Consider the following 13,828-nt stretch of genomic DNA (forward strand, 5'->3'; position numbering starts at 1 on the left):
CGCAACGTCTACGTATCGACAAGCGGACACCAACAGAGGGCGCTGTTGTTGTTGTTTTTATTGCAATGAATGTACAGATACAAACAGGATACAAACAAAAGGTACTGTGTGCGTGCATTGTCAAATACAGTAGAAACAAAAATACAATAAAACAGGGGCAACATGAAAAGCAGCATAAAATCATTAAAGTAAACTGGAATCTATTCAAAAACGTACAAGAATATTTGCTTTTTTTTTTCTTCGTTCAATGAGTTGTAGAGATTTTGCACACACAAAAAAAATAAAAAAAATAAAAAAAGGAATTCCCATAGCATTACAAGCCATCAATATTTTCGCAAAAGTCTCTGGACCTGTTAAATTGAAATAAATGGGAATTATTGCTATTAAAAGATCAATCCGTGCAATCATTATACAACATAATGGTGAAAAAAGAAGTCAAATACAATGTTGACAACTGAAAATCATGTCTAAATATGAGTCTACAAAAAGATATTTCCATTTTTGGCAGAATATTGCTAATGTTAACTAAAATTGACAGTTAATTGAGATGAATATATCTAGCTAGCACCCCATGTAGTTAAAACTATCAACATTTGTATTTCATATGGCGGAATAAATGTCATTATGTAGCCAAGCAGGATTTAATTAGAACTCATGAGGTCGGAGGTGGAAATGCAATAGATTTTGAGGCAACACTTTACATTACGGGCCGGTAAGTCCATGGTACTTACAGTGGTAATTACTAGTAATGACAGTGGTAATTATTTTGTACTAATTACTAGTAATTGGGGTTAGGGTTCGGGAGTCAGAGTTACCACTGTATCTCTCATTACTAAGAGATACAGGGGTAACTCTTAGTAATGAAGGTTGTACTTCTATTTACTATACTTACTGGTAATTCAAGGATACTACAGCAGCAATTCATAGGTAGTAAATGAGGTACTTCTACAAACAGAAGTCATTTCTAGGATTGTGTGACTATAAAACAACATAAAACAGCATTAGGGAAAACTAGAAGTACAACCTTCATTACTAAGAGTTACCACAAATACATACCTTGTTATTCTCACTATAGTATCCTTTAAGTACCACAATAAGTACCTAGAATTATCACTGTAAGAACCACGATAAGCACCACTGTAAGTACCACCAGCGGCACCACTGTAAGTACCACAATAAGTACCTAGAATTTCCACTGTAAGTACCACAATAAGTACCTAGAATTTCCACTGTAAGTACCACCATAAGTATCTAGAATTTCCACTGTAAGTACCACAATAAGTACCTAGAATTTCCACTGTAAGAACCACCATAAGCACCACTGTAAGTACCACAATAAGTACCTAGAATTTCCACTGTAAGTACCACCATAAGTACCTAGAATTTCCACTGTAAGTACCACAATAAGTACCTAGAATTACCACTGTAAGCACCACCATAAGAACCACTGTAAGTACCACAATAAGTACCTAGAATTTCCACTGTAAGTACCACCATAAGTATCTAGAATTTCCACTGTAAGTACCACAATAAGTACCTAGAATTTCCACTGTAAGAACCACCATAAGCACCACTGTAAGTACCACAATAAGTACCTAGAATTTCCACTGTAAGTACCACAATAAGTACCTAGAATTACCACTGTAAGAACCACCATAAGCACCACTGTAAGTACCACAATAAGTACCTAGAATTACCACTGTAAGAACCACCATAAGCACCACTGTAAGTACCACAATAAGTACCTAGAAGTACCACTATTATTACTAGTATTTACCACTCAAAGTACCACCATAAGTATCTAGAATTACCACTGTAAGTACAAGGACTTACGGCCCGTAATGTAAAGTGTTACCGATTCGGATTTTATGAATGGTTTGTCGAAAATTAGACGGTTGATAAATAATCAACAAAATCCAAACTCATTATGGTCTTACATTCCCAATCAGATTTTTGAAAAAGGAGGCGGAATTAGTTTTCTTCTAAAATGTGATTCTGATCTTAAAAAGCTTCCTATGAAACTCACACCACACACCAGTGAGGATTAATATGTTGGTTAATAGAAAATCTTCATGGATGAGGAAGGAAATGTTGAATTCTGTGACAAACTTCAAATCAGACGTGCCCAAAGGAAATATAAACAGATTGTGAAAGTTCTCCTAATGTCACTGGTAGCTATGATTGAGCAGGATATAATTACACAAAAGTCACTCCTACACTGCAAAAAGTAAATATCAAGCATTGGCTTAAATGACTTGAATTGAGGTAATGTATCTTCTTTTGAGCGGTTTTCACTCATTTAGACACTTTTCCTGATCGGACCGAGTTTACTTTGCTTGTCTGAGGACATTTCAGACCAGTTCTAGGGTAAATCTCGCTTGAAATAATAAAGTAAAATTGCCAATGAGATAAGACCAATGTTCTTACCCCACTGGCAAAGAAAATGACCTGAAATAAGGACGAAATGTATCGAAACGAGTCAGAAACATCTCAGAACAAGTGAAATAATCTAGGACAAATGCCCAAGAACTTCTTAACTAGTCAAAACAACTAAAATTTGGATTATTATGCTCAAATTGAGATGCTTATACTGATCTAGTTAATTACTTTTTGCAGTGTACCTTAAAGAGCTATCCTTGATTTTGTTTTAATTTTCTGTATTGGAATAAAAAATGTTTTGTCCTTTAGTATATGGTAAAAGCAGACATTTATCCAAAAAACACTGGTTTTAAAGCCTTTTAAACTGTCAGGCTATAGGCATTTTTTACAGTGAAGTGACAGTTTTCCTCCATAAAAGTTGTGAAACCTGGTTTAAACTCAGTCCCTGTGACGAATTTTGATTTTGTAAATGCATTAGGAAAGTTTGAGATGAGTTTGGACCAGAAAATAGCCAGAAAATTTGAGTGACCCTGTTTCTTTGTACAATCAGGTTTAGCTCCTTTAAGGCAAGTTTACATTAATGGTATTGATTTTCATAATTACAAATGTACCAACATGTTTATAAGAAAACTGTCAAACAAGTTCTCTCAAAAGACATAATATTCTCTTTGACTTTGGAAAAAAGATAATGAAAAAGATTAGATCTAAATACTTAACATATAGTCCCGCCAAAGATGAAAGAAATTCAGTTACATTTTATAATAAGATTTATCAAACTAACAAATTCTTTAAACAGAGATTTAAAAAGCTTCTTTAACAATGAACCTTTTCTGCTCCAAAATAATTCAGATTATCAGTCAAATTAATGACGTCAAATTTGGTATTTTTCTCAATAATCATTTTGGTGTTGACAATGTCATTTTGATATGTAAACATTAAATATCCTTTTTTTTTCAAGACCAAACCTGACATCACTCTATGGAGGAATGAGCTGAAACTATATATAACTCTTCTTTAATGATTAACACCTGAGAAATTGGATTCGTTTACAGACAAATCTCATCAAACTGAATGTCCCTTTGTTCTTCAGTTCATTTTATTTATTTATTGTATATGATGTGCAGTCCCTTAGTGAGATTTTACTGTGCCTGCTTTGTTTGTTTTTTAATAACGTGAACATGCAAAACTGCGGGATCACAAATCACATTCAGGTTTGTAACAATGGACTTATTTGTGTTAAATAAGCAAATAAACAAATGTCTCGGCCTTTTCTCCACAGCCTCTCACCCTGGATTAAAGAAAATAGCATGAAATCCTTAACCAATGATGTGTTTTCATCAATAACAATGATAATAATTTCATCCACCAGATGGCGATATTTCTTGCACGATTGAAAAAAAAAAAACGTAACTCAGTCTTCCATCATTTAGGCTGTTTATTTATTTTGTGTAGCCTCTTCATTTATTTATTATAGGCTGTTTATTATGACTTTGAGACGCCTTTTGCAAACACAGTCACAGTCTCGGCCTACAGCACGTGCGCAGATGTCAGACACATAATGTTTCCCATCATTAGAGTGTTGGAACTTGCACGCGGGACTTGTGTTTGTTGCATATTCTTTATTAGAAGAAAAATACATCATTTCAAGTATAAAAAATTACACATTGATGAACACACACCGAGGCCAACATTCCCATGCACGAGAGGATCACTGGCTCTTCTGCTGTTGTGACTGAGAAGTATTTCATAACAAAACAGAATTGGACAAAGAACAGAAATGACCAGTGCGTGACCAGTGCGTGACCAGTGCGTGACCAGTGCGTGAACAGTGCGTGACCAGTGCGTGACCAGCGCGTGAACAGTGACCAGTGCGTGAACAGTGCGTGAACAGCGCGTGAACAGTGACCCGTGCGTAAGACAATACGGCCATTTGGAAATAAAATACAATAGAAATGAAAGGCCGAAAAACAGGTGTTTACAACAGGAAACCTATAATCTGTGGCATTTGGGAAACATGATTAAATTGCAAACGCATGAGCTACAGTAGCCGAGTTATGTCCAAATAAAAGGCGAAGTAGAAAAAAACCTTAAAACAACTAAAAGTTGGTGATGTAATAAAAAGTAAATGACATTCGAAACACCACTGATGTAAAGCTCCAAACACGCTGAACATATACACGGGCTGATTACCGTAGAGAGTCTGCCCACGAGCCAAATCGTGTCACTTTCTTCTACCCACGTGCGCCAAAAGGCGCGCGTTCTCCGCAGCTTTCGCGCGCATGTTTTTGGCTTTGGCCACATCGAAGAGCACGTTCATGATGTTGGTGGGAACGTCCAGAGACAGAGTGACCCTGCTCCTGCGGTCACCCTTACTGCTGTTGCGGAGCATTTGGCCCTTGAGCTTGGTCCGGCTGATGAAGCGGTAGTTAGAGGGACTTGAAGTCCTTTTTTCCCGGCTGGATTCTGCTGAGGACGAAGAGAGGAGCTCTCCAAACTGCATCACAGAGCTCCAGTCATTGAGCTGCGCGCTCTCAGGTTCCTCTCTGTCGCTCTGGATGTCGTCGCACAGGAGGTCTGATGGGTAAAGGCGCAGGCACAGGCTGGAAGTCGGTGTGCACAAAACTGAGAGAAGCAGCAGAGTCTTCAGGGAGGACAGCATGACGGTCCGACTCCTGTGCACAACGATCATAACACTGTTAATACATCATAGAAACCGCAAAACCCACTGAGAGGTTAAATAAACTGTGCTGGAGCCTCTTAAACAGCCGTGCGCAATGCGTAAAAGAGCGCGCGCTAAGCTCTTTGATAAACTCTCTTACCTCTAGTGTCCTGGAGAAAACAACCACAAGTCACGGCAGACCACAGGACGGACCGCCGCTTCAGGAGTACGCAGGTCCTCAGCAGTGCGCGCTGTGACCAGCTTTGGTGAGTCTCTGGATTCTTTACGCAGCGCATTCGTTTAGAGTGATCCATTAAAGTGGAGTTGTGCGCCAGCAACAACGTCACCACAGTGACATTTCGCATCGGAGCGAGTGGTCCTATTGGCTGAGAGGCGCTGATGTAAAGAAAAACTTAGCAACATACTGCACAGTGGCACGTTTCATCACGACCACTGGGCACAAAAACATTTTTTTTGTCGCAATAAAGTCGAGGGGACGTGATTCGGGTTTATTGCCATGATTAGATCAAACAGGCCCAAAAACACTGATTAGATTGTCATCAATATAAAGGCAGAAATGTGAACAGCCAATGATTCTGTCTTGCTGCTCTTTGTTTCAGAACCTCGGACAGCTCCCTGTCCAAACCGCCACTTATTTCATTTCAAATTACTGACATATGTTGTTCCTCAACGTGAACAATGTTGAGAGCCAATAAGGATAAAGATGAATTGAAAAAAAAAAGCTTGACTCTAGAATATGAAAATAACTGTATTTCAGGTAATTGGGCAGGATGTCCCTCTCTGCACTCACTTGGCCTCTGCTAATTAAACTAAGTTTTCAACCCTTTTCAATTAAGTTGGACACTCCACACTGTGAGCCCCCGTCGCTCACCCCACGTCACGTCTGTGGACACGTGTGAACATCAAAGCACTGGGACCAAATCCTAATGAGCGTCTCCAGCTTTGTTTCCACAGTTCCTTAAGGGTCATTCAATACTTTGCTTTTAAAAGACAGTCGTCGTTTATTTAAAGCCACTCTGTGGAGGATTTTACCCAATAAATAAAGTTGAAATACAAGCATTAATTTGATGAGAGATTTTTTTTCATCATTGAAAAATCCCTCATAAATGAACAAACAAACACCAACCTCAGCTCTCCTCACACATGGCTGTAACTTTAACGGGAGTGGGTATAGACCATTGACAGTATATTTAGAACTAGAGGTAAGAGAGTTTATCAAAGAGCAATCCACTGTCAATGGTATAGACCCTTTAACTGCTGACATCATCAGTGACATCATCCGGAGGCAGGAAGTGATCAAGGGAAAAAAGATTAAACTAAAACTAGCGATTATAAGTGTAAAACTACAGTTAAAAAATGTGGTCTTGTTGTGGCTTAAGGTGCAAGAACAAGAGGAAAGACATTTGAGACGATAAAAAAAGGTTTATTTGATATTTAAAAAAACAGTTAAACATTTGTTTATCGTTACCATGACAACAGCTCCAATAGATACAGACGGCATCTCTGGAATTGCCCATATATGGTCATTTTTGAAAACAGTTAAGGGGGAAAACAATTTTGAAAAAATCTAAACTTTGTCTAATTATTCAAAAACTTAACAAATGCTGAATTATGAATATAGTTTCTACTAAATAAAGAAACAAAGACATGGGGAGGAGCAAAGTGGTTCAACAGCCCATAAATAAATGAATAACGGAGAATGCAAACTTCATGCTACATGTTAGCATCGAGCTAATGCTAACGGTTAGCTAGCACTTGCTACAACTGCCGTTTTTTCACTTCTACTGAACAATCTGCTGTGAGAAAATATCCATATGGGCCCGATTTAGACTTGACTTTAATCGTATGTGATAAATAAGTTCATATTCCACCAGAAAATGGCTAAAAAGAGGGAAAATTGTGTTTCTCTACAGATTCTATTTTGCCCCTCGGCGAAGCCACGCCCTCTTCTATGACGAGATGCCGTCTGTATCAATTGCATCTTGTCAAAAAAGGGGGCGTGGCCTCGCCATTTTCTGGTGGAATATGAACTTATTTATCACACATAAATAAAGTCCAGTATAAATCGGGTCCATGTGGATATTTTCTCACAGCAGATTGTTCTGTACAAGTGAAAGATCGGCAGTCATAGCAAACGCTAGCTAGTGTTAACATTAGCACGATGCTAAGCAACATGTTAGCATTCTCCGTTTTCAATGTATTTATGGGCTGTTGAACCACTTTGCTCCTCCCCATGTCTTTGTATCTTTATTTAGCAGAAACTATATTCACAATTCAGTGCTTGTTGAAGTAGTTTTTGAATAATTAGAGAAAGTTTAGATTTTTTTCAAAATTGTTTTCCCGCTTAACTGTTTTCAAACATGACCATATATGGGCGATTCCGGAGATGACGTAAACTTCCTGCCTCCAGCTAAGCCCGGAATGTTTACAAACAATTAAAGGGTCTATGTCTCCAGCTCGTCTCCATGGAGATGTGACTACAGGCAGAAGAACATGTGACTTACATTGGTCAGGTTTTCATCTAAACCCATTATTTGATTGCCCACTGCGGAAAAAGCATTTCTGTGTGTTGGTAATTAGGTGCATGTTTTGTACTGATGGCAACAGTAAAGTCCAGAATGTTGCGCAGTGTGCCTTTAACTATTATGTAAGGGATAATGTTCAGGGCGAACCGGACTTATTTTCGGTGCTTATTTTCCCGATAATGACCAGCGTTCTATACATTATCTCGCTTATTATACGGTCATTTGCAAACTGAACACACACAACATAAACTTCGTACACTTTTATGAAGGTCGAAAGGTTTATTTAATGACTTCCGCGACAAATAGTTCCCAAAAGTTTGCACGTTGCTCGGCAACGTTTGGCTAGGCTAGAAGCAGCAAGGCTAGCAGCTAGCCTAGCTACTTAGTTGAAGGCACAGTTGGAGGAATGGTGGTGAATCTCTGGGTAAGTTGAAAGTCAGACTCACGCTAACTTCACGAGCGATTCCCCGACTTCTCTCGCAGTGACGGGGACAGATAGTGTCACGTACTATGTACGCGCAGAGTGATATGAAAGCACGAACTCCGTCACTCCGTTGCCATTGGCAGCGTCATTGTTTTTCTCAGAGGTCCTTTATCAGAAAATAATGACTGGTAGAACGTTGGGAAATCCCATTCAAATCAATGGAGCTTCTACTTACGTTGTGAAGAGCTGTATAATAAAAAAACATAACACGCATTATACATTATGCTAATCCACCAACTCACAGCGCTTTGTTTGAGCAGTTGGGGAGGCCGGGGCAGATGGTAGAGCGGGTCGTCTCATGATCAGAAGGTCGGGGGTTCGAATCCCGGCTCCTGCAGATTCAGGATTCAAGATTTTTTATTTGTCAAACCACGTGAATGGTTTGAAATGATGTTTCTCTCATCCTTGATTGTGGAGCGGGGGGGAGGGGGAAGAGGGGTGGGAGGGAGTTCATGGAGTTCAGCTTCCCGATGGCCCTGTGTACGAAACTGTTCCTCAGTCGACGGGAACTGACCCGCAGATTCCGCAGTCTCCTCCCTGACGGCAAAACCTTGAAGAGACTGTGATGGTGTGAAGGGAGAGGGGCTCCGCAGATCTTCTCCGCTGCTCTCAGGATGCGCTGGAGGCTCCTTCGGCAGGAGGCAGTGCTTGTGCCTCACAGTGATGGAGCTGGTCAGGATGCTCTCGATCGTCCCTCTGTAGAAGTTGCACTTAACTGAGGCTGGGACTCTGGCTCATTCAAAATGTGTCCTGTCCTCATGTCTTCAATACAAATGAGAAAATGATCATTGGAAGAGACGAGGAATGCCAATACACATGTTATATATCAGCGTACAGCGCCCTCTAGTGTGGCTATAAAAAGCAATGTGACAAATGATCGCATGTGACAAATAGCCCTGGTCTCCCCTACCAATTTCGGGATTTCGTAAAACAGACCTTAAATATTCCTTGAAATCAGAAGTGTTCCAGTGTGTTTTTAAAGATTTGTAGTGATTTAGCCTCTATGAAAACAGGCTTTTTTCTTCAAATGCAAATAGAGAATTTCGATAAGTGAAGAGTGACTTGTTTTATTTGTTTTTTTGCCCCTTTCTTTCAAAAGAAAATCCCGAGTTCGTGAACCTTTTTGCACTGACAGTACCAGTGAAAGAGAGAGACGGAGTGAGACAAAAACATAAACAAAACAAAGTGGTCATAATTAAGACATACTTTGTGGTGGAGGCAATTACAGCGATCAAAACAAGTCACGGAGGAGCACGAACTCATGACCGGTGGGATGACACAAAGTGAATGTCCTTATCATGAGGGAACAAACGTCTATCATGCTTTAAAACTCAAAAAGTTTAAAAATCTGGGCTTCAGTTACAGATACAAAACTTGTGCTGCCTGATCAAAGAAGCCTTTCACTACAGTTAAAAAGAAATACATTGTCTGTTATGCTAAGTTCTCACTCCTCTTTGAATTCATACAGATTATGCTAATGCGTTTTGTAAAATGTTCTTTCTGAGAGACTTGAGGCAGGACAGGAGGCGGGTCCTGCAGACGAGCGCCTGTCATTCTGACGTAGATCCCAGCCTCGTAACGCGTGGGAGGAGAATCTTGCTGTCAGCCAGAGGTGCTCGTATCATAATGAGAATATCATGAAAAAGTTCATTTATTTCTGTAATTCAACTTAAAATGTGAAACTAATATATAATACATGTTGATATATAATATATAGACTCATTACATTCAGCCAATAATGTAATAATACATCACTTGAATGTATATTTTGTGTATTAACACATTAAGCACTTTTTGTTGTGCCATTTTCTCTACATTGTTCAATGACCTGTTATATTTGTATTTTACTGTTTTATTTTGTCCTTCTGTAACTTGTCGCAGCTCACGTGTCTCTTCCTACGACAGTAGAGCCAGAGTGTAAAGCAGGTTCTTATGACAGAAAGGTCGCAAGTTCAAGTCCCTCCTTTGACAAGTGCATGACATCACAGAGGCCAAGGGCACAGTTTGGCAGCCTACTCAGGGCAGCTGTGGCTATAATAGTAGTCTGTAGCAGTAAGGGAAAGATTAACATGTGCCCTGTGCTTTTTAATCTGTACATGCTGCCTCTTGGTGACGTCATCAGGAGACACAGGGTTATGCTGATGATACACAGTTAAACGTCTCCATGTCTCCTGATGACACCAGGCCAATAAATGCACTTTTTAACTGCTTTTTAGAAATGAAATCCTGGATGGCAGAAAACTTTCTCCAGCTTAACCAGGACAAAACTGAAATGTTAATCATCGGCCCTGAGGCCCAGAGAGAGAGACTTTTACCCAAACTACAGTCACTGTCTATTAATCCTTCCTCACAGGTGAAGAACCTGGGCGTGATCTTTGACTCTGAGCTGGCGTTTATTCCACACATTAAGAATATCACAAAGATAGGTTTTTACCATCTAAAGACCGTAGCCAGAGTCGCCCCATTCTCTCATTGTCTTCCCAAAAAGAGGATCTCAGGTCTACAACTTTTACAAAGTTCAGCAGCTCGTGTCCTGACACAGACCAGGAGGCGGGACCACATGCATGGGCTCTGCCTCGGGAGCAGTGACCAGCTGTGGCTGAGTGGGGGCTGTCCTGTGGATGATCAGGTGGAGGCGTCTCTGTTGATATGTCTGTATTCGGGGGATGAGAGGGTGTCCCAGGCGCATTGTTTTAAATGTTGTTATCTGTAAAGCACTTTTTGATACATTTCGGTATGAAAAATGCTTTATAAATAAAGTTTGATTTGATTTGATCATAATCTTTTTTTTTTTAATATCATTATCGTTTTATCACCAAGCTGAGTTTTAGTCGGCGGTGGAAGAAGTCACAGACACAGGATACAGATACAGATTCAGATACAGATACTCCGAATAGTGCTGTCACCACTACGCCGCCAATCCCCCCTCCCCCCTCGAGTTATTCTTCATGCGCAACCACTGTTGATTGACAGGCTCAAATTTAATTTAAAAACAAAAAGAAAACAAAGAAAAAAGATTCTGCAGAAGCCAAACTTTATAAAAGTGGCAAAATACATTTTTAGAGTCACCGCAGCACAGTCACATGACCCCGTAGTAAACGGCCTAAATGAAGGGCAATTTGTGCTTTTTATTTAATTTAGAGGAAACTTTAGAGAAGGAACTAGAGCAGGGGGCCCAAACTTTTGTTTCAAAATAAAAAAGTGCCTGTGGGTCACAGGCTCACGGTGAGTGAAACACATATAACTGCAAATAACAATAGTGACTTTATTTTATTTTTCGGTAGCCCATACATTTGCATTTGATTCTATTTATGCAAATAACATAGATTAACTCAAATGTTCACTATGGCAAAAGCCTAGTTTTAGTAGAACAAAATCAACAATTGTAGCAATACAGTGTAAAATGACAACAACAACTGTATCTACAGCATCTACAGTGGCTTTGCCTCATTCATTTGTTAACTCAAAGAAAATGTGATATTAGATCATTTTGAAAGTTGTCAGCTCAGCCTAAATTCTTATATGAATCAACTTTTAACACGTACCTTTGTTGACGTCAACAACCTTTGCAATAAAAGTTGGAAAACTGGGAGCTGATCGGTGATTGATTAACACCAAGACACAACAGTGTCTCCTTAACTTTGCCAAAGGACTGAAACAGCGCCCCCAATTTGACGCTGGTGGCCAAACAGAGTACTGCATTGCATTCGGGTTGTTTTTGGCATCTAAGTATTTTGTCCTTGGCATTTGTCATAAAATGTATTTTTGCTTCAAGTTGTTTTTTGGCTGTTATATATATTTGGGTCTAATTTCCTTTAATCCTTGATCCGTGACATACACAGACGAGGGGAGGTGAAGTGCCTTGCCCAAGGACACAGCACAGACGTCATGCTTTTGTGGGAGCATCGATTTGAACCGGCAGAAGCTTTTCCACCTGGGCTAAAATGAGCTGCGACTAGTTTCTTCAAGTGAAGATAAGATTGTGATAAAAACAAACAAAATACAGTAAAATACAAAAGTTGGAGTTTAAACATGCTAAAATTAAGTATTTTGATCCCCCTAAACGTTCCAGCCATGTCCTAATGTGTAGAATGAGCTCAGACCTGTTCACCACAACTGCCTCTAAAATCCTGCACTGTCACTCAAAAAGTTGTCACTTCGGGTCCGAAGTGCCGTTATGCACGAGCTTAATATAGAACCTGCAGTTACATGTATAACCTGAGGTGGCAGTAGTGAGTATAAAATGGCAAATTTGCATCTAGCCCCTTTAAGTTCACTGCCAAAGGAACTGGTCTGTGCTTTGTCATGTGCTGGTACTCAGGGGACGTTGTGTTTTGTGATATTGATGTCTTAAAGAGGGGGTATTATGCTTTTTTCAATCACATAGCACCAGTCTATATCACACTACAATGATGACGAAACCTTCTGTTGGTCTGTAAATGCAGTAAATTAGAATAACTGCCTTGTATAAAATTGCTCTCTCAAAATGGCTGTAGTGAATGTCTTGAAATAGGCCTAGTTTAGTTTAGTTTATTTCACAACTTCACACATACAATCAGGAAATTCAGCTTATAGCCCATCAAGCAATGCTACATTGTGAAAATGGACACCCAAAAGCTAAAAGCTTATCAATAACCCACCACCCTGGGCAAAGATACTTTGCATAAAACAAGTAAGAATGGCTCAAGCAAACTAATTCCCACTGACATCTTCCAAAAGGTGAAGGCGGACAATTTCACCACAAACAGGTGGCCTGTCAACAATATATAATGTTCATTTAAACATATGTTTACATATGTCTGTATACACTTTTTTTTTTTTTTTTTTTCTTGTGGCCTTCACATGAAGGAAATATGTCATCCTTCCGAAAATATCAGCGGGGCTGTACAGTGTAGGCCTCTGTCTCTTTAAGAACCTCTGAGCCTTTAGACACGCCCCCTCCACACGCTGTCTGTGGCATCAGTGGGGAGGGGGTTCTGCTGAGGAGCAGTGGTTGGTTACTCGGCTGGTGACGAAAGCTCGGAGGCGTCTCCAGGAGGTGGGGGCGTTCCTAGGAGGACTCAGGCAAACCTATCCCTAAAATGGCCGCCATCAGAGTTTTTACAGATTACTCAAAAATACGTGAATGTGCCAAGGCAACACTTCAGGCATGTTTTTAATGAGGGAATGACATAATAACATGATGTAAAGCTTGAAAAAGTCAATTTTGCATAATACCCCCCCCTTTAATGATCAAACCTGTCATTGGTAAGAGCTTTTGTAATGTGATTGAGCTTTACAGCAGTGGGCGGGGTCAGTCACTTCCAATATCGCTATCCTAAAAATTTGCCTAAAAATAACCTAAAAACTTAGTCCTAGAGTTTATTGGTTCTTTTGTGAAGAAAATACTGTAAGAATGAATAACAGGTGCAAAGGGCATGTCCAAATATGGTCACACCGCCTTTGTTCTGCCCAATCCCGTCAGACCTCGGAGCAGGGAAGGGCCTGGCAGGACTTCGATGGGAGACCGTTTGGTAACACCAGAAAGCCTGACGAATGTAGAGCGTGAGTGAGTGGTTGGTGGTGGTCGGAGAGGCCGATGGTGCAGACTGGTTGCCCCGGGGTCTGTCTACAATAGTAGCTTACTACCACCGAGTATGGAGTGAACGAATAGTGCAATGTAAAGCGTCTTTGAGTGTCCAGAAAAGTGCTATATAAAACCAATGCATTATTATTATTATAAAACTAATTACCTTTAGGTGTAAGTGTAAGTATGATAAA

At 39.9% G+C, this 13,828-nt stretch overlaps 1 protein-coding gene across 1 annotated transcript in view; it reads right to left on the reverse strand.

Moving 5' to 3' along the window:
* Positions 1 to 4,382: 4,382 nt before the first annotated feature.
* col7a1l (collagen type VII alpha 1-like) overlaps positions 4,383 to 13,828 on the reverse strand; it is a gene marked incomplete at its 5' end in the record, with an annotated part of 157,394 nt that continues 147,948 nt past the window's right edge. Inside the window, one exon of the mRNA XM_079552197.1 lies at positions 4,383 to 5,051. Coding sequence (XP_079408323.1) covers positions 4,601 to 5,051 — 451 coding nt within the window. The 3' untranslated portion in view covers positions 4,383 to 4,600. The remainder of the gene's footprint in view (positions 5,052 to 13,828) is intronic.

Source organism: Gobius niger, assembly GCF_951799975.1.
Source record: "Gobius niger genome assembly, chromosome: 2".
NCBI classification, from domain to species: Eukaryota; Metazoa; Chordata; class Actinopteri; order Gobiiformes; family Gobiidae; genus Gobius; species Gobius niger.